Genomic DNA, 18,648 nt, shown 5'->3' with positions numbered 1-18,648 from the left:
CGATGCAAACACTTACGGATGCCAGTACTAAGAAATCTCTGTTGTGTCGAAATAATTAATCCTAATAGTTCTATTTACAAGCTAAAACCAAAGCAAATCCAAGAGAAGGACACGAGGCCATCGACTATTAAGCCGAATGTTCTCATATTCATCTCTGCAGGGAATACAGAGTCAGAGGAAAGAATGAACACGAAAGAAAATGAGCATATGTATGAAAACATATCGAACGGGTCTTCTCTGGACTGTTACAGCTACAGCAACCCATGAGAAACGACGACAGAAACGCCAAATAGGAAAAACGAGCACTATTAGGCCATACTACTACTAATAATAATAGCCTGATAATAATAATAATAATAATAATAATAATAATAATAATAATAATAATAATAATAATAATAACAAAGACAATAAGCCTAAGAAATGTATCATCGTATTATATAGCAAAGAAAAATAAAAACAGTCCTATCCGTCTGTTGTGTTAGTTTGGGCTAACAACTGTTCTTTTTTATTGCAACACGACCACGGAATTATTGAAAAGACAGTCTGTACCTATACATAGATAATTACTCAAGACAAGGCACAAAATGTAATTTGAATTTAAGATAACTACATTTATAGGCTTTTTCAGCTTACGCGTAAAGTACCAAATACATTTTTAAGTGTCTACCTGGAAAAGAGGCGAAGATAAAGAGAAGAAAAGACCACGATTAGTGCCGTTACAACTGTAGCATAACTATTTAAATTAAGAAGACGGAGGATCATGTTTGTTCCCTTGCCGGTGCCGTTCGTCTTTCAGAGAACTGCTCCCGACCTCAACGCCTGGTGTCTCAAGTCCCCGCTGGCTCTGCGATCCAACTCCGGTAAGACATTTTAACTTTTAGTGTTATCTCTGTAATTCTGTCACCATACCTGTGTTTTCAGCGAATTTCATTGAAACTAAACGGTGCCTACCCGCCCCCGCAATCCATGTAGGCTACAACGTGGCTCGCTAAAATCCACAACGGAAGGAAACATTTTACGCGTTTTCCGATTTATTATCTTGTATTCTCCTCGCATGTCTTGAAACTATTAGGCTAAACGAATGACAACCTGCATTAAAAGCGAAAAATAATAGAGCGTTTTAGAAATACGAGGTTCCATCTTAGAGTTTATTTTCGTCTCTTTATAGCCTAAATATACTCTGTCTCTTTATATGCCTTTTCTCCCATCTCCGTCTCCATCTGTCTCCTCTCTTCCTCTCCCTCACCCTCTGCCTCTGCTTCCGTCTCTCCCGCGCTAGTCTCACCGCCGGCAGGGAATATTCATGGCAATTTATCGATCTTGTAGAGATCGATTCTAGGACCGTCGGATGGAGGGAGAGAGGGGGAGAGAAACTGACAGAGGACGAAGGAGAGGAAAGGATGCAGGGAAGAGGGGAATACGATGCGCTTTCTTTCAAACAGATTCTCTCGTGACCCGCGCGGTTTTAAAGTAGCCTACCAATACGTAATATTCGTTAATTCATTTTTTTCAGTTGACTATATGTGGGATTCTGCTGGTTCGGATAATATACGTTTGGAATACGGTTCAATAGCCTCCAAAACGGCAGAATTTCTGCCGTCAGAGATAGTGACCAACTCCCTCCATCCCAACGATGGTAGTTTTGCCGGTTGATTAAAGAGAGCAGGAGAGAGAGAGAGCGAAACCAGGAGGATATGCCGTCCACTGAAGCGGATTTCATAGAAGACGAATTTGACAAGATAAACTGTTTGTCAGATTGGGATGATATTCTTTTGCAACACGTTGAACTGAGGAAACGATTAATAGTCCAGTTCCCATGCAACCTTGGTTTCACTGAGTGTGTGCTCCATTGCTCTTGGAATGTAAGTGACTTAATTTGCCTGCCAATGAAGAAAGTGAATGAACGAAATAGGAATTGAATGAAAAGAGAGTAACTGTAGTAGCTACTGTGGATTCTTACGGAATATATAGAGAGCGAGGGAATGGGGGGGGGGGGAGTTTAGAAAAGAAGAGACTGTTGTTCTCATCTCTCATGTTCCCTGGTTCTGTTGGAGACAGGATGAGGAACCGGATTGTATCTCCCATATGAAAATGTCTCAGAGGACTCCATTGTAAGGACTGTTTTTTCAATGCTATACCCTGGAGAATAAAAGTGGGAAGGGGCGCATCATGGGTTTTCTCCCAGATGTTAAAATGGAAATTCTTAGTCAGGATCTGTTGAATAAGTAAATATGTTGGTGTTGAGGAAATTGAAGCACTCTTGTGAATCTGTGCACAAAGTGTATGTGCAATAAACTGTTTGTCCATCAATGTTCAATGACTACTTTTAATTGTGTGCATGAATATTTTCATTTGTGCGCATGCACACACTACTTCCATACATTCAGCATTGGTATATACTGCATGGTATATGGGGTGCTCCATATGTGGTATGTGGGGTTGGTTCACTATTGTAGTCCCCCTGGTGTAGTAGTGGTGTTTCCAGAATGGGGGTAGGGCTCTGGTAATGGCTTGTGTGATTGCGGTGGCCAGGTTGCTTTAGCACAAAAGGTTTCTGATAATAATGGACCTTTCCTTCAGCTTGCAGAACCTGGGCATAGAAAGATCAGCCTGGAGGTGGCAGGGTGGAGAAAGTGTGGCATTGGGAGAGAGGAGGGTTTGTCGGTAGATTATAGTGGTGCAAAGGGGTAGCAAACTGCTCCAGTGAGAGTTACAGCGAGTACAGTCGCAGACTTGATGCCTGTGGAGAGAGGTGACTTGCTGGACCAGTGGGGCGAGGTTGTTGGAGTTCTGCATCTGTTTGGGAGGGGTTAATGGTAATCAGATGGGATAATGCTACAGACTGCTATGACTTGAGCCAGTGAGGAAGAATAGCATTTTCACATTGTTAAAGACATAGATGATAGACACTGTTGTACCAGGTTAAACAATGGGGGGTGTTGTCATGTGGCTCTTCGCTGGTCTGCGGTGTGATGCTTGGTGCAGTTTGGTGGATTCCAAAGAAATGCTGAACCTTTCTCGTGAAGCACAGTGTGGTTTTTTTCTTAGAGGTTCAGCTATGAAAATGGCAAGAACTGAATATCTGTCTGGGTAAAAGATAACCCAGTATTTACCCGTCAGTTATGAATGTGCAATATATAAAAATAATGCAACCAGGGAGCCAAGAACAGAGCCATGGTGTACACCTGTCCAAAGAATGGGGAACATGCCATGGATGATCCTTTTCAGGAATGTGGTCAGTCTGTGTAAGGGGAAGTTATCTGTGCCTGAGATCTCCAGCTTGGTGAAGGAGGTCATATGAACCACAGTGTCCAATGTTAGAGCTCCGAAAGGATCTCCACTTGGGAGGTTGCAGGTGCACAAAATGGAAGACAGCCGTCTTTAAGTCTGGTGCAGAAATGAGGCTGGTTTTTACTTGAATAAAATAAAAGTAATATCATCTTGAGCAGGTTATTTGGGTGCTACATTTGCAGTGCATTTCTTAGTCATTTCTGAGACAGATTTACTGTGGGCATGTGCCGCTCCGGCCACAAAACAGGCTTCTCAGTTGACGCTTACCACCCATTACAACCAAGAATTGCACTGCTGTCATGTGGTGCAATTTGTAGGGCAGTGGACCGTATGTTATACCCGGCTTGGGCAGGGGTTTGATTCCTGTCGTAGCTCTTCCTCAGCTTTGATCCTTTCTCTATATCTGTTACCCTCTTTACTTTCTACCTGTCCGAATGAAGTAACAATATGAAAGGATGGACCGTCCTGCTCTGCTTTGGGGGGGGGCTGGGGGATGCAGTGCTTTAGTTGTCACCCCCGTGTGTTCGGTACAATGGCAGCTAAGGTAGTTAAGGGTAAGGCATATCAGGAAATGCCATACACGTGACACGGCCGGGACGTAGCAAGTTAACATGGTGCACTTTCCGTGCGGCTTGCTCCAAGGCACTGCGTTATGGATTGCATTTTTCATAACGTTGTGTCTGCAGGCTTGCCAAGGCTGCCTGTCCCAAGTGGCTTTCAGAGGGGTCGCCATTAACAGATCGATTAAACGTTATGTGTATTTTTAATGACTGCCAGGTTCAACAGACAAACAGAGCAGGGGTTGTATTGACAGACAGACAGTGCCGATTTTAGGTCAGCGGTGTTGTGTACTGCTGGTCAGGGACTTGTTGACAGACAGCTGCAGGTGCTAATCTACTGTAGTTTACTAGAGTGAGGTATTTTGAATGATACATTTTGCATCCAGCTGTACAGTATGTTAATGATTATGCATAGCAATGAGTTGAAATCATTCTGTGTTATCTGCCATGAAAATGATGATGTGTGATAAAACATACACCCACAATCCTTTCATGAAAATAACAGAATTATCCTGAGTGCACTATGACAATATAACATATGAAATGTTTATACTGGGAATTTTTTACTTAGTGTACCTTAATTTCACTAGATTTTTTGTTGCTTGATGTTTATTGCCTTTTTACACCTTAATTAAATGTTGCAGTGATTTCTGTTGTGTGTGTTACTTCGCCACTGGCATCTCAGTGGGAATGAGTGCATGTAAGTTAGTGGATGTGTGTGAATATAGCTCTTGTGTGCATGTGTGTGTGTAGATCGGTGTCAGAGGGACTGTGTGTAGGTCCCAGTGCTAACATGATTGCAAATGACAAAATGTCAACCAGGCTTTGTTAGTAGCATAATGGGGAATCAATAGACACAATAAAGATGTCAATACAAAATGGTTTATTGCATTAAGCAACCAAAGATGTCGTTACAGCATGTTTTATTGGATTTAGTGAGCTCTCCTCTCTTATTCCCTACCATCACCTATTCCTTCCCTACCGCTGACCCACTTGCACGCTCTCTTTTTTGGTCTTTCTCCCTCAGTTGCTTATCGATCATTTTATAGAAACCTTGAGAGTGAATGTATGCCAATTGGAAGAGGGACAGCTGGAGGGGAAGGCAGAGGGAATCGCTATAGAAATAACAAAACAACAACAATAGTAATTATACAATTATTATTATTGTTATTATTATTATTATTATTAATAATAATAATAATAATAATAATAATAATAATAATAATATAGTAGCTATTTAACAGATCCAAGCAGTAGGAAGCATGGATACAGCATATTGTCTGTCAAAATGAAATCTACTGAACAGGTAAAAAGATTACATACAGTACCTAATATAAGCCATTAATAACTGTACTGTCAAGTTTCATCCAAACTGAGCAAAATGGAACGGCGTGGGATTTGAAGCATTTCTGTTTTCATAATGAGAAGAAAAGAGAATCAGCAGTAGCAGAAAAAGAATGAATTTTATTGATTTTGTACCTTTCGTGGCACGTAAAGCATTTAACAATGAGAGACACACCTCAACCACCACTTCTGCAGCCTCCAGCTGGGTGATGCACAGCAGCCATTTTGTGCCAGAGTGCTTGCCTCATATCAGCTGAGGTTGAAAGAGAACATGTGATAATTAAGATTTATATGGCAAGCGTGTTCTAGTTCATCTGCTAAGACATAAATGTGGATGATCATGGTCTCAAAGCGTCGTGGGATTTAAACTGGCTTGTTCAAGCCATGATATTACAGGAACCTTGGCTAATGTAATACCACCTCACCCCCAGTGGGACAAAGCCAACCGGGTGCCATCACTATGGACTCAAGGTCATAGCCAATCGCACAGCCCCTCCTTGAACCAGTGAACCTGAGATTTCAACGGTAAAGGACCCAGCACCTTTACTGATTAAGCCACTCTGCTGTCAAACGCGAGGACATTTTTAAGGCACTTTGAGTGGTCATCTGAGCTAAAAGTACATATGGGCTGAACATCGAAGCAGGTAACACTTCCCAAAGCCATGTCATTGGCGATCGCTGCAATTGCTTCAAAAAGGCATGTTTCGAAGCCTGTATTTAGAGTCAGCCACAAAGTGCAGCAATGCCCTAATCACGGTTGGGCTTCCTGTGATGTACATAACAGTGCATATGTGTTGATGCAGTTGAATGGTGTATTCATGTAGATGGAGTCCCAATGGTTAATTAACAGCAGTACATGGTATTGAGCACACTGCAGACACGTGGACACGCACACATACACGCACACGCATACATTACATTACATTAATGCCATTTGGCAGACGCTCTTATCCAGAGCAACGTACAACAAAGTGCATACCCATAACCAGGGATAAGTGCACTGAAAGACCCTAGAGGGAAGTACAATTTCAACTGCATACATGCACACACACACACACACACACATGCACACACACCAGCACATACAAACACACGCACACACACATATACAAACACACACACACACACACACACGTACAAACACACGCACACACACACACACACACACACACACACACATGCACACACACCCGCACACACACACACGCACACACACACATACATACAAACACACATACAAACACACGCACACACATGCACACACACACGCACATACAAACACACACACACATGCACACACACACGCACATACAAACACACATACACACATGCACACACACGCACATACAAACACACACACACACACACACATACACACAGACACACACATACATGCACACACACCCGCACATACAAACACACGCACACACACACACGCACACACACACATACAAACACACACACGCAAATACAAACACACACACACACATGCACACGCACATACAAACACACACACACACACACACACACACACATGCACCCACATACAAACACACACACACACACACACTCACACACATACAAACAAACCCATTCGTACCACACTCGCTTTGTCACCTTTGTTGCAGCATTTTTCTTCATCCTTATAATTCCTCTCTTCCTTTTCCCTGTTATTGTCCGACTGCACCTTCTCTGCTGTATGTCAGTTTTATATCTTCTGTTCCTTGCACTTTCCATGTTTTATCATGGCACTGATTTGCATTAAATATACAGGAGGTATCATTTACACTTAAAATCTGAATTCAATTAAACCTATATGTTTATTTTCGGACTTTGGCAAAATCATCTTTTTTTTTTTCCCAAGATTGTCTTTCAGAACCAGCCAAACTGAAAATATGGTTTAAATAACATTTATGTGTATTACTGATTTATTCAACTGAAAGATTAAATGTATTGCATATGCCTTAATTTAAATCATGCAGGTCATTTGTTCATACCATAAAAACATATCGAAAATTTAGCGCACTTTTATCCATACACTATATGCATATATTTAGCAAACTATGAATAGGCTTTTTTACAAACAATCTATGAATGCAGCTGTATATTTTTTAAATTGCTGTAAAGCAGTGCCCTGGCTTGGAATAAAACTCACAACCTTGTTACCGGTTTAGTTATTTTACCGCAATAGCCTACTACACCACTACCCCTGTAATTTGTTTACATAATGTATTATGTATTTAACATAACCAGCCAATTCAATTTAGCAACTTCCCAACTAGCAACGTAATTAGCAATAAGTATTGCATAGTGTGTACATAAGATAGCTTAATAATATGAAACTATTCATTAGGGTTTTTCTTAAAATGAAAAATTTAGAAAACTCCCTGAATTCATGTAGAATTCTTATATTTTTGAGACTAGCCTTTAATTGAAACTCCCCTACCCATGAACAGCACTGTTTAAAAGATTAGCATTAAAGTGATGTAAGCTGAGGTCCTTGACTGTTTCCGAAACATGTGACCTTAGAAAATCATGTAATACTATAGACCAATCATTTTATTTTGCTGTGGAAAGTTATTAATTTTGATTGGTTCAAACAAGGCATTTATTATTAGCTCTCTGTGTTCCCACCTATTATAGGGTCCATGAAACATCATTCATTCATCACTGCTTTTGGGCCTCATTTAGTTAAGATGAACTTGTCCATTTCAGATGGTACTTTACCTTGAAATAAGCCATCGGTGAAACAAAGATATGTGGTGTTACTGTTAAAGTCAGTTCTGACATGAGCTTCTGTAATTACAATTATAATTATATAATTTATTTTCAGTTCATTCCTGGCAACAGAAATCATTCTAATGCGTTTCTACCAGTGCAAACATACCGCAGTGCTGTATTAATAGCCAGCGGGTGAATTGCTGATTAAACTCATATCAAGGTCAAGGTTTCTACCTGATTTTAATTAAGGAGAATAATGAGATTTCACTTTTCAAAATACCGCGGTTCAGGGGTCGGGGAGTGCTGGTGCATGAGCCACTTGGCTCCTGCCTCATGATTTATTGCGTCCGCTTGGAGTTTTTGTATGAATTTATTAAAAATGTAACTTTGCCTAATAAAAGCAGTGGTTTCACCACTGTTTTGATTCAATTTAATGTTAGGGAGCCAGTTATTGGCCTGTGCTCCCGGACAGATGTCCTGCCATTGGTGAATTTCTGATACGTATATAAAATAAAACATGACGCACGAGGCCTGAAATGTGGCATCATTTATACTATGACAACTATATAAAAAATTGTGGCAGCATAAAAAATAAATTCAACAAGTAAAGGTGTTGTATGAATATATTTTTATATAATGTACGTAATGTAAATATTGTGCAGGTGCACATAATTATTATTATTAGGAGGTAATTTGTATATTTTATGTCTGATGTACATGTCTATGGTGGGTAGCTCCTTGTTTAATTGTATTAGTTCCAGGCCTCTGCTATGGTTCAATATTCTTATGGGTCCTGGCTTTGTAAGCATATGTTAAGTGTGCATTTAAATAACAGTGTCAGGACTTAACCAGTGGCATTGGGTTCCTCCCTCCTTTGTGGAGGTGGTTTAGCAGGAGCCAAAATGTCTCCATTTCATTTAGTGGACAAAGGTTATGATAATGAAGCTGCCCTACTTACCCCTGGATGTTTTGTCCACGCTTCATCCGGTCTTCGGTAATGTATGGGTGATTGTGTATTTGAGTGCAGCTTTGGAAAAATGTAATATAATGCAGTGTACTTGCGCACACACACACACACACACACACAAACACACATGCACATGCACACATATACAGTCTAAAATAGATAGATTAATCGATAGATAGATAGACAGTTAGAATTTCAAATGTAAAAAAATCTGAAGTTTCTTCTTTAATAAATCTGATTGCTATGGCTTTATTAACCTCCTCCTCCATGAACACACACACACACATGCACGCACGCACACACATACACACACTCACGCACGCACACATGAATACACGCACGCACACACGCACACATACACGCACGCACACACACACACACACACACGCACACATAAACACACACACACACGCACGCGTACACACACACACACACACACACACACACACTCCCATTGAATTGAATGCGATTTTTTCTAGGTCTGTAACCTCCATCTCATTGCTTTCCCCTTGCACTAAAATCCCCCCTCCTCCCTTTCTTTCTAACCCCAGTTCGGTCTTCCTCTCTACATTACGTGTAAAATGGAAGTCAGACTTTAACCTCTGCACTGGAAATGACTCTGAATACCCATCCCCGCCACAAACATCAAAAATGCACAGACACTCTGAGTTCTGTCAGTGTCTCCCATATCTTCCACAGGATTTATAATTGAAATTGTAAAAGTAAATACAGGTCCGTTTCTGAAGCCTCAATGCCAGTCATGTGTCAAACATTCTGTTCACAAATGTTAATGTATATACTGTCTAACCAGTGTTATTCATGTTCCTATAATTATATAAATATACTGTATAATGTATTAAGCATTGTAAAATGCATGCTTGAAATTCTGTATTTCAAACTAGCCAAAAATTAAGCACAGTTTATTGACACAAGCATAAACAAGCAAACCAAATGTGAAGAAAGAAAGGGTTTCGGTTAAGATAAAGCAACACAGAGATGTCAAAAGCTTAAGCAAATAGGCTTCAGCCACTATTGACTGGGTTGGAAGCTGCACGTGTCTATTCACCAGTGGTTTGCACAGAGAGAGAAAGACTCTCGCCTCTTACACAAAGGTTTAAACCCTAAGTCCCTTTGTCTCACTAGAAGCCCCTTTGACTCTCTGACCTCCCTCTCCCCTTTCCCTCCCTCTTTCTATTTCTGTCCATTTTGTTGCATGCCCTGTCTGTCGCTTTTCATCCCTCCCTCCGACATACACACTCTCTCTCTTTTTCTCCCTTCTTTTCAGGACTATTAAGACTTGGGTCTATTGTCATGCCTGGTGGCCGCATTGTTGCCAAAGTGATTATGGAATGTGTTCAACTGCACATAAAGAGCTGCCATTTTGAAAAGATAATAGAGGACCTTGTACCAAAGTCCAAGATAATAAGTGAATAAGTTTGCAGAACACGGGAGACATGAAGTGGAATAATTATCTTAAATCTTTTTTTTTTTGGGGAGGGGGGATTAATGAAATGGACAAAAATGAAGACTCCACCTCTTTTTGTGCCTCCTGTTGACCACATGCTTCCCTGAGTGACAGGTCTAATCATCAGTCAAATTATAATGAAAGAACAGAGCTAAAAGAAATTTTGCTAGAGAAAATGTGAAAAAAGGTTGAATAGAAAAGTAATACTCTTACCATGGGTGTCTTTTTTTGCCCCAGATATAGTATCTCAATGTTGCAGAAATCACATCCATCTTGGTTCTGTTGACCAGGTAGAATGAATCTGTCCAAATTCTACTGGGGAGAAATAGGTTTGAAAATGTGAAAGAATTTGTGTGAAGCATTGCTTGCCTGGCATAGACAACAAATGCAAATGCCCTCCACACCTTGTTTTTCTATTCTTATTTCCTTCAATCTTATATGGATGATTAATTTAAAGGAAGGATTCTGTACTTTTTGTTTAGCCAGCAACATGTTTGTTATTGCTGGAGACTCCTTTTGAGTATGGAGTATTTTGAGTATGTAATATTTTTGTCTGTCCTTTCCTTCTTGGGTATCATGTAATAGAGCACTTTTAAGGATTTCTTTCTCTTTCCTTGAACAGATTAGGAAGTCCTACCATTGCTTGTCTGCACTATTCTGTATTTGCCAGAGAGCAAGTTAAAGAACCTCGGCCTTATTCTTTGTGACACAAAAGTCAAATCCCTACTCTGCACAGATGATCTGGGTCTGTAGCGACTCTCTGAGCTGGGGCTACAGCAAATCCTGGCTCTGTTGGAACATTATTGTCAGAACTGGGCCCAGGTGGTAAACCTTAAAAAGATCTCAGAGAAGAAAAAAAAAAGATACAGATACCATTCTGGGCAACATCATCTTTGAAAACCCTGTTGAATAATGTCCATTTTGTTTTGACAGTTCATGTCAGAGAGCTTTAGCGTGGCACCGGATGCTTTCAAAGATCAAAGATGGACTTGGACTCATTATTAAGGGACCTTTCACATATGCCACGAGAATGTAAAGTGTCTAGGCTGTCTTCTCCTCCAGAACAGTTACAATGCTAGTAGGAACACCAGTGGTATATAAGTAGTATGGATTTTTTTACACGTGAATGAGGATAGCCCCTGTCCCTTGGGAAAAATGCTAGTTAAGAGGGCGTTGGGAGGAACCAAGCTGAGAAATTACCCCCCCCCCCCCCCCCCATCACTTTATCCTTCCCTCAGGAAGAATGAGAGGCAGAAAGAGAAGGATGGGGGAGAGAGGGATTGGTAAAAAAAAGAAGGGGACAGATAGAAGCATTAAAATTCATGGCATTTTTTATTTCCTATGCTGAAAATCAATAGTGTTTACTATGAATGAGGTGAACAGTGGACAACAGCATAGCTGGGAGGGAGAAAGAGAGGAGAAGGGGGAGGGTGAAGGGGTTGAGGGGGTTAGGGTGTGAGAGGGGGTACGGTTTTACGGCCAGGACACCGGGGGCCAAGGTTAAATATGAGATATAGGGGTGGGGGCCAGGGTAAGGCTGCTCATTAATTTAGAGAATCACAGTACACAAAGCTTGGGGTGTCAGACTGCTTAGCTAATGCTAAGTAAATGGAATAGGCTGCTCCCACACACTAACCCAAAGAGCTAATCCAAAACTGCTTTTACTTACGGATGGACTGAACCATTTTTGTTTCAGGCTTCACTTTGAGCTAGATTTTCTATATGAAAGGTAACAAATAAAGCATATTCACTGCTTTATTATTATAGAATAATAAATAAATGTGTTCACCCAAGCACAGAGAGAGTTGAACAAGTCTTAAGGGGAACCTACAAAGAGAGACATTAAGAGACTCAATATTGCTTTTGAGATATTACATAAAATGCGCACAAGCCCATGTACAGCTATGCCTTGTGAAAACATTCAGCATATCTTCCTAAGCTTGTGTTTGTGTGTACAGGGGTAGAGGTGTGTGGTGACTCATGTGCATTTTATGTAATAACTATGTCACACATTCAAAATGTGCTACAGAGTGCAAACTGTTGGTGAGTAAATATTACAGTATATCTGGTGCAACCACAAACAAATATTTTATTTTGCTGAATAATTTAAAGAAGGACTCAAATGAATACACAGGTTCAATTACAGGCTGAAAAAACAGGTTTAAACCCATACGTGCTCAGCTGCAGGAGTTGGAATCCTGTGTGTTAATCTGATTCGCTCTTTGGACAATTCAAACAAAGAATTTTGGGTTGTATTAGCACTGTTTTTGCTTGAAATGTCAAACTGACAACATTTCACACTTCCAAATATTCGTGTGTTTTTGTAAGTCACAGACTAAGTAGCTTGACTGATATTAATGGATGGCAGTTGCAGAAATATCTTGGTTTTTGATCAATGCATGTGTCGTGAGATGATTCATGTGAATTGCAAGAGAAAAGTACTGTTGTGTTTGAATTTGTTTGTCAGCATGAATGTTTTTTACATGAATGTGAGTGATTTGTGTCGCATGAACGTGTGCATTTGTACATATAACCTAGTTGTAAGCACATGCCAGTCCAGAGCATGTGTGTATGACTGCAGGGAAGCAACGTTGTAAGTGTATGTGAACATAAAGAAATGAACAAAAATGGGTGTTGTGCGCAGGTACATGGTGTGTGTAGGAATCAATAGGGTGTTGGAAAGTGTGAGTAAGCATGTGTCTGTGGGGTGGTAGGAAAAAGTGTGTGTGTGTGTGTGTGTGTGTGTGTGCACGTGTGTGCATGTGAGTGTGTGTGTGTGTTGGGATAGAGTGGGTGTGTAAGAAGTGCAGTTAATGGTAGAATGAGGACTCGGAGTAGAAAGGTGTCTGGCAGTAGGCCAGAACATCAATAAACCAAACTAGCGTTTGAAAGCTGGGGTGCTATTTAAGGCTCATTTCTTTTGAGACCCAACAGCACTTTAAAGGACCTACGGGGGCTAAGTGCCATGACGCATACTGTCCAATTACTGCCAAAAGTGTAACTTTAAATAATTAGTATGTACACAAGGTAGACATTCCATTCTGAAGAAATACCATTGAGTCTGTGGGGAGGCGGGAATAATTATGATCCATTGCGACAAAATCTCATTTCCTTTCACAGCTTTACTCTCACATCCTCTATCTTTCTCGCTGTTTTTTTTACTATCAATCTCCTTTTTCATCCTCCATTACTCTCACCCTCTTTGGGTCGTCTGTTCCCTTAGCGACTGTTTCCAAGGTGCCCATTCCTAAAGACGGGATAGGAATTTGTTATGTCAGACATGTGTAACGATATACCGGTAACGTTCCTTTGTTTTTATGACTTTCTATCTAGCCTTCCCTTCCTGCCTAGTCTGTGCTTTCTTTCAGTAACACATATAAATTGAACTTGCCAGTCAAATTGGGCAGCCTGTAGCCCAGTGGCTGAAGTACATGACTGGGCTGGTGGTTGAAGCCTTGGTGTAGCCATGGTAAAAATCCATGCAGCCGTTGGGCCCTTGAGCAAGGCACATAACCCCGCATTGGGGGGATTGTCCCCTGCTTAGTCTAATCAACTGTGAGTCTCCTTGGATAAAAGCGTTAGCTAAATAACAAATTATAATATTTATGAATTGGTAAATGGAAAATACAGCTAGTATGCTTAATTAAATAATGTTTCACGCTGCTTATTTCTCCATATGTGAGTTCCAACTCCTCGTCCCTGCCGTAATCCAGCTTTTTAGCACAAATCCCTTTTTATTTTCATGGGAAGTGCTTTTAATTGGCCTGACCAAGATTTAGGCTACTTTTTTTTTGTTGCCATTTTTGGTCTCTGTAGTTTTTTTTAACAAATTGCTTCAGCGTTTAAATCTCCTGATGTTAATTTCGAATGCCAGTGTTTCCTGACTCATTAGGGGCCTGGCGTGGGGATCGGCCGGGTCCGTGAGCATTGAGGCGCGGGTCAGCTGTTAGACCCCGGGCCCTCAGACGGCACCGCACACTGCGCTCCTCTCCGCGGGCCGCCGCTCCTTTCCGGAATGTTCCGGCACCGCTTGGACTCGTGCACTTCTGTTTGCCTTCTGTCCCACTTCCTGTTGCGAGGCTGGCCACTGTTCCTTTCTCTCGTACGGAGCGACTGTACTCTACCACCTCTGGCCTTCTTTCTCCTTTCCTTTTTTACCCAGACTGCTTTTTTTTTTCCTGTGGCTTTCCTATTTGGAGGGCAGCCTCTTTGTCTGTTTCCCTTTTGTCCAGTAGCTTTTTCTCCTCTTCTTCCTAATCCTCTTCTTCCTCTCTCCCTTTTGCATGTGCAGTACTTTCTTCTTTTGCCTCCTTCTCTCTGCCTGTACTTGGTTTTTGGGTTACTCTCCTGTCCTCTCCATCCCCCTTCCCTCAGTCTTTCACCCACTCCTGTGTTCTTGCGTCTTTTTTCCTCCCCTCCCTGCCTTCTTACAAACATTTCCCTCACTCTTTTACACACTCTTGACCTCCATTTCCCTCCTTTGTTTCCCTCCTACTCCCCCCCCTTCCTCTCTATTGATCTAGTCATAGTTTTCTCAGACTTCACAGTCCTGGCTTGCTTTAATCAATACAGATAATTGTCTGCTTTCTCCTGATGCCAAACAGTCTCTGTTTTTCTCAATGAATCCAGGTCTTCCCCCACCCCCCCGCTCCCCACGCCCTGTCTCTAACCCCCCCTCCCACCCCCCGGCTGGGATTCCCTCCATTAATGACAGGAGATAACCTGCTTTTCTTACCGATCTCTCCCTCCATACCCTCCCTCCATCTCTCTCCTCATCGATCGCCGTGAGACTCTGCCCCGCGTGCTGTTCCTCGCCTCCTGCCGAATGTAAACACAGTGGGCCTGACCGCAGAGCCCCGCCTGCACACGCCCGCTTAACCCTGACCCAACGGGTCGGCTCAGTACTGTGCACACGCCCGCTTAACCCTGACCCAACGGGTCGGCTCAGTACTGTGCACACGCCCGCTTAACCCTGACCCAACGGGTCGGCTCAGTACTGTGCACACGCCCGCTTAACCCTGACCCAACGGGTCGGCTCAGTACTGTGCACACGCCCGCTTAACCCTGACCCAACGGGTCGGCTCAGTACTGTAAACACGCCCGCTTAACCCTGACCCAACGGGTCGGCTCAGTACTGTGCACACGCCCGCTTAACCCTGACCCAACGGGTCGGCTCAGTACTGTGCACACGCCCGCTTAACCCTGACCCAACGGGTCGGCTCAGTACTGTGCACACGCCCGCTTAACCCTGACCCAACGGGTCGGCTCAGTACTGTGCACACGCCGCTTAACCCAGACCCAACGGGTCGGCTCAGTACTGTACACACGCCCGCTTAACCCTGACCCAACGGGTCAGCTCAGTACTGTGCACACGCCCGCTTAACCCTGACCCAACGGGTCAGCTCAGTACTGTGCACACGCCTCCTTACTCTCACCAAACCGGCAGTGCAGTACTTTAAACACTCCCACCTCACCTGCAGTCTGACGGCGGTTCAGGACTGTGTGCACACACCCTTTCACGCTTGGCACATCCATGCGCCACTGGGTCCAAGGCCCCTGCTGATAACCTGCAGTGTAGAGCTTCTCCTGCCTGAACTCTTCCATTTTGTTCCAGGACACAGAGCTCTAAACTCTGCTTTTGTTGCTAGGGCTGACCAGCCTTGGTCCTGGAGAGAGGTCTCCAGATGTTTCTTTTCCTCCTAAAATTGCAATTTCACACCTAAGAAGCTAGGGGAAGGGAGAATACTGTGATCAACTGTAATTGATAAATAAGTTACAGCAAAGGCCAGTAGACACTGGTTCACTTTTGTAGTGAATTACTAGTACTACTATTACAACATGTTACTACTACGAGCTGGAGTGTGTTTGTTGGACAAACATCACTCAAGTGGGTGCTATTCATTCCTGGCTTGCTTCCCTTCCACCGTAAAGTGCTTTGCAGGTACTCCATAAATGCTGCCTTCAGTTTGTTCTCAAGTACAAAATGGAGGAGGCCTCCAAGAGTCAGCCAACAACAGCATGAGCTGTTCTGTAAATATTTCTTTTAGTTTTTGGCTCCGTCAGCGATGGAAGGTCCGACATGCGATTACATGTTCATTTGGATGTTCCAAATAAGGGAGGAAAGCCGTGAGTGAAAAGGTCTTGTTGAGTAAGAGCTCTGTGGGGAGGATGTGTGGTCCAGTCTCAGGCCACCGATAAATCCTCTGGTGCAGTCAGGGGGTCGATTCCCTGCCACAGTACTTCCTGCGTCGTGATCCCATCTCTATCTATAACGCTCTCTGCTTTCCCTGTCTGAGTTACATGAACAAATATGCAAAGAGGGCAGAGCGTTTGATGAAAAAAGAGACCTGATCTTCATTTTCAACACGTCGGCAGTCTGTCGGTTTGAAATAAATGTATTTAGAGTGGCGTGTGGGAGTACCCTTTCTAAACCTGATTGCTACTTAGAGGATTGAAGGTGAGACAAAATATCGCAAGTTTGTTTTGATGAAACCATTTTTGATCAAATTATTTTTGCAAAGCTTATGCTTTAAATCAAGAGCCACTCTTGACTTGTTTACGGCTGTCTTTACCCTTGAAATCATTATTAGCTAGTCCTTAAAATTAAATAATTTCAATTTCAAGTGTGAATCAATATAATGTGCAAAGGAAATTTTAAAGCAATTTTTTTAATAGAGAAATGAGACACTTTAGGACACTCTACATTTGATTCATACAGCCCATTTATTCAGCTAGATATTCTACTGAAGCAATTCAGCTTAAGTACCTTGTTTAAGTGCACAACGATTGTAGCTCACCTGGGAATCGATAACATCAGAGCTACAAGTCCAGTTCTTTTGACCATTATCCTACACTGCCACCGGGGTAAAACCAGTTGTGGAAACTCTACCATTTTTGACATGTGGGCAGCTGGTTACATAACTGAATACATGAGCAAGCAGAAAGCGCTGTGGAACTTATCTTCTTTCTCTTTTGTTCATCATTCCTTTTCACAAAAGCAACAGTTGACTGTTTTCCTGATCAGATGCATTTCCTTCAAGGGACAGTTGAGGAGCGTTGTGATTTTGGGAGATTTAATTCATTATTCATCAAACCGGTGCCTTCTGTGGCGTGTACTTGTGGTCCCCTGTTGAGATTTGTTTCTTAAGAACATTGTATTTGCTTCTTGTCTGGAGATTTGGCAGATAAGGTACTGATCTCAACCACAAAGACTCTTCTGAAGTATACAGATCTCATGGGGCACACACAGTACTCGTGTACTAGGGACACATAAGAGAGTCTGTGTTTGGTACCATCAAAAACTACTACCAGGCTGCTATTTTCCTATGCCCTTGAAGGATGGGCTGTTTTTGTTGTAAGCCCAACTAATCAACATCTACTCAGTATATATACTTTGTGTACACAATGGTATATCTAGTCTTGGAATTGATACTCGGTTTAAAAATGGTTTAACCCCCCCAGATTTTAAATGTGGTCTCAGACTTTTGGACGCCACTGTACCTCAAAGGAAGTGTCACTTCACTTTTGAAGTGGCATTGATATTTTAAGATTTCAAATAAATTGATAGGTGGATAAAATAACTTAATTTACGTAAATCGTACTAGAGCTGGTAAAGATGAGAAAGTGGGGAAATGAGAGAACCAGGGCTGGCTGGCTGTGACAGGACTGTCTGGCAGGAACAAGCTCAGAACATTTCATTCAGTGAAAGACCGCGTGAGGGCACCCACAACATCAGGACTGCTCAGGGCATTTCAGCTGTGTTTCATACCAATAATCACTGAAACATGTAAAATAGCTTATTTTGCATTAGCGCATGCCTTAAAAAAATGCAAAAATGCTCTGAATTAAATTCTGATGGATAATAATGGAGTTACACTGTCTATTCCAGCTTCTTTGTGAATTACTGTGTTTGAACTTTAGCATTGATACATTTTCCCTTCTGCTCTCCTTTCTTTTTTCTGTGGCTTCCCAAATCTGCAGGAGGGCATTGCTTATTTTTAAAAGCTATACATATTTATTGGCCAATAGCATTAAGCTTAAGGTAGAAAAGGTAGCATGAAGCAAGATCTTCTGTGTGTTTTTCCACAAAGGGAAGTGAAGGAGTTGCTACCATATTTGCTCACTTCAGTTCAGCTATTCCAGTCATACTGATAGCAAGCATAACCAGCAAAATATACCTAGCGCCTTGTTAGCCTAGCGTCTTGTCAGCTTAATGACTGGAAATGAAATGAGAATCAAGAAGCAGAAGGTATGACAGCACGGCACCACTGCGGTTTCCTAGATACTATTACACCTTC

The 18,648-nt window shown here is 42.1% G+C and overlaps 1 protein-coding gene across 1 annotated transcript in view; it reads left to right on the top strand.

Annotated features, from left to right (window-relative positions):
* Window positions 1-763: 763 nt before the first annotated feature.
* Window positions 764-18,648, top strand: part of LOC133136134 (POU domain, class 2, transcription factor 2-like) — a 55,536-nt gene continuing 37,651 nt past the window's right edge. Inside the window, exon 1 of the mRNA XM_061253379.1 lies at window positions 764-863. Coding sequence (XP_061109363.1) covers window positions 764-863 — 100 coding nt within the window. The remainder of the gene's footprint in view (window positions 864-18,648) is intronic.

This window comes from Conger conger, chromosome 9, assembly GCF_963514075.1.
Source record: "Conger conger chromosome 9, fConCon1.1, whole genome shotgun sequence".
NCBI classification, from domain to species: Eukaryota; Metazoa; Chordata; class Actinopteri; order Anguilliformes; family Congridae; genus Conger; species Conger conger.
The sequence above is the reverse complement of the archived record's forward strand: the minus strand, read 5'-3'. Positions and strand labels throughout refer to the sequence as shown.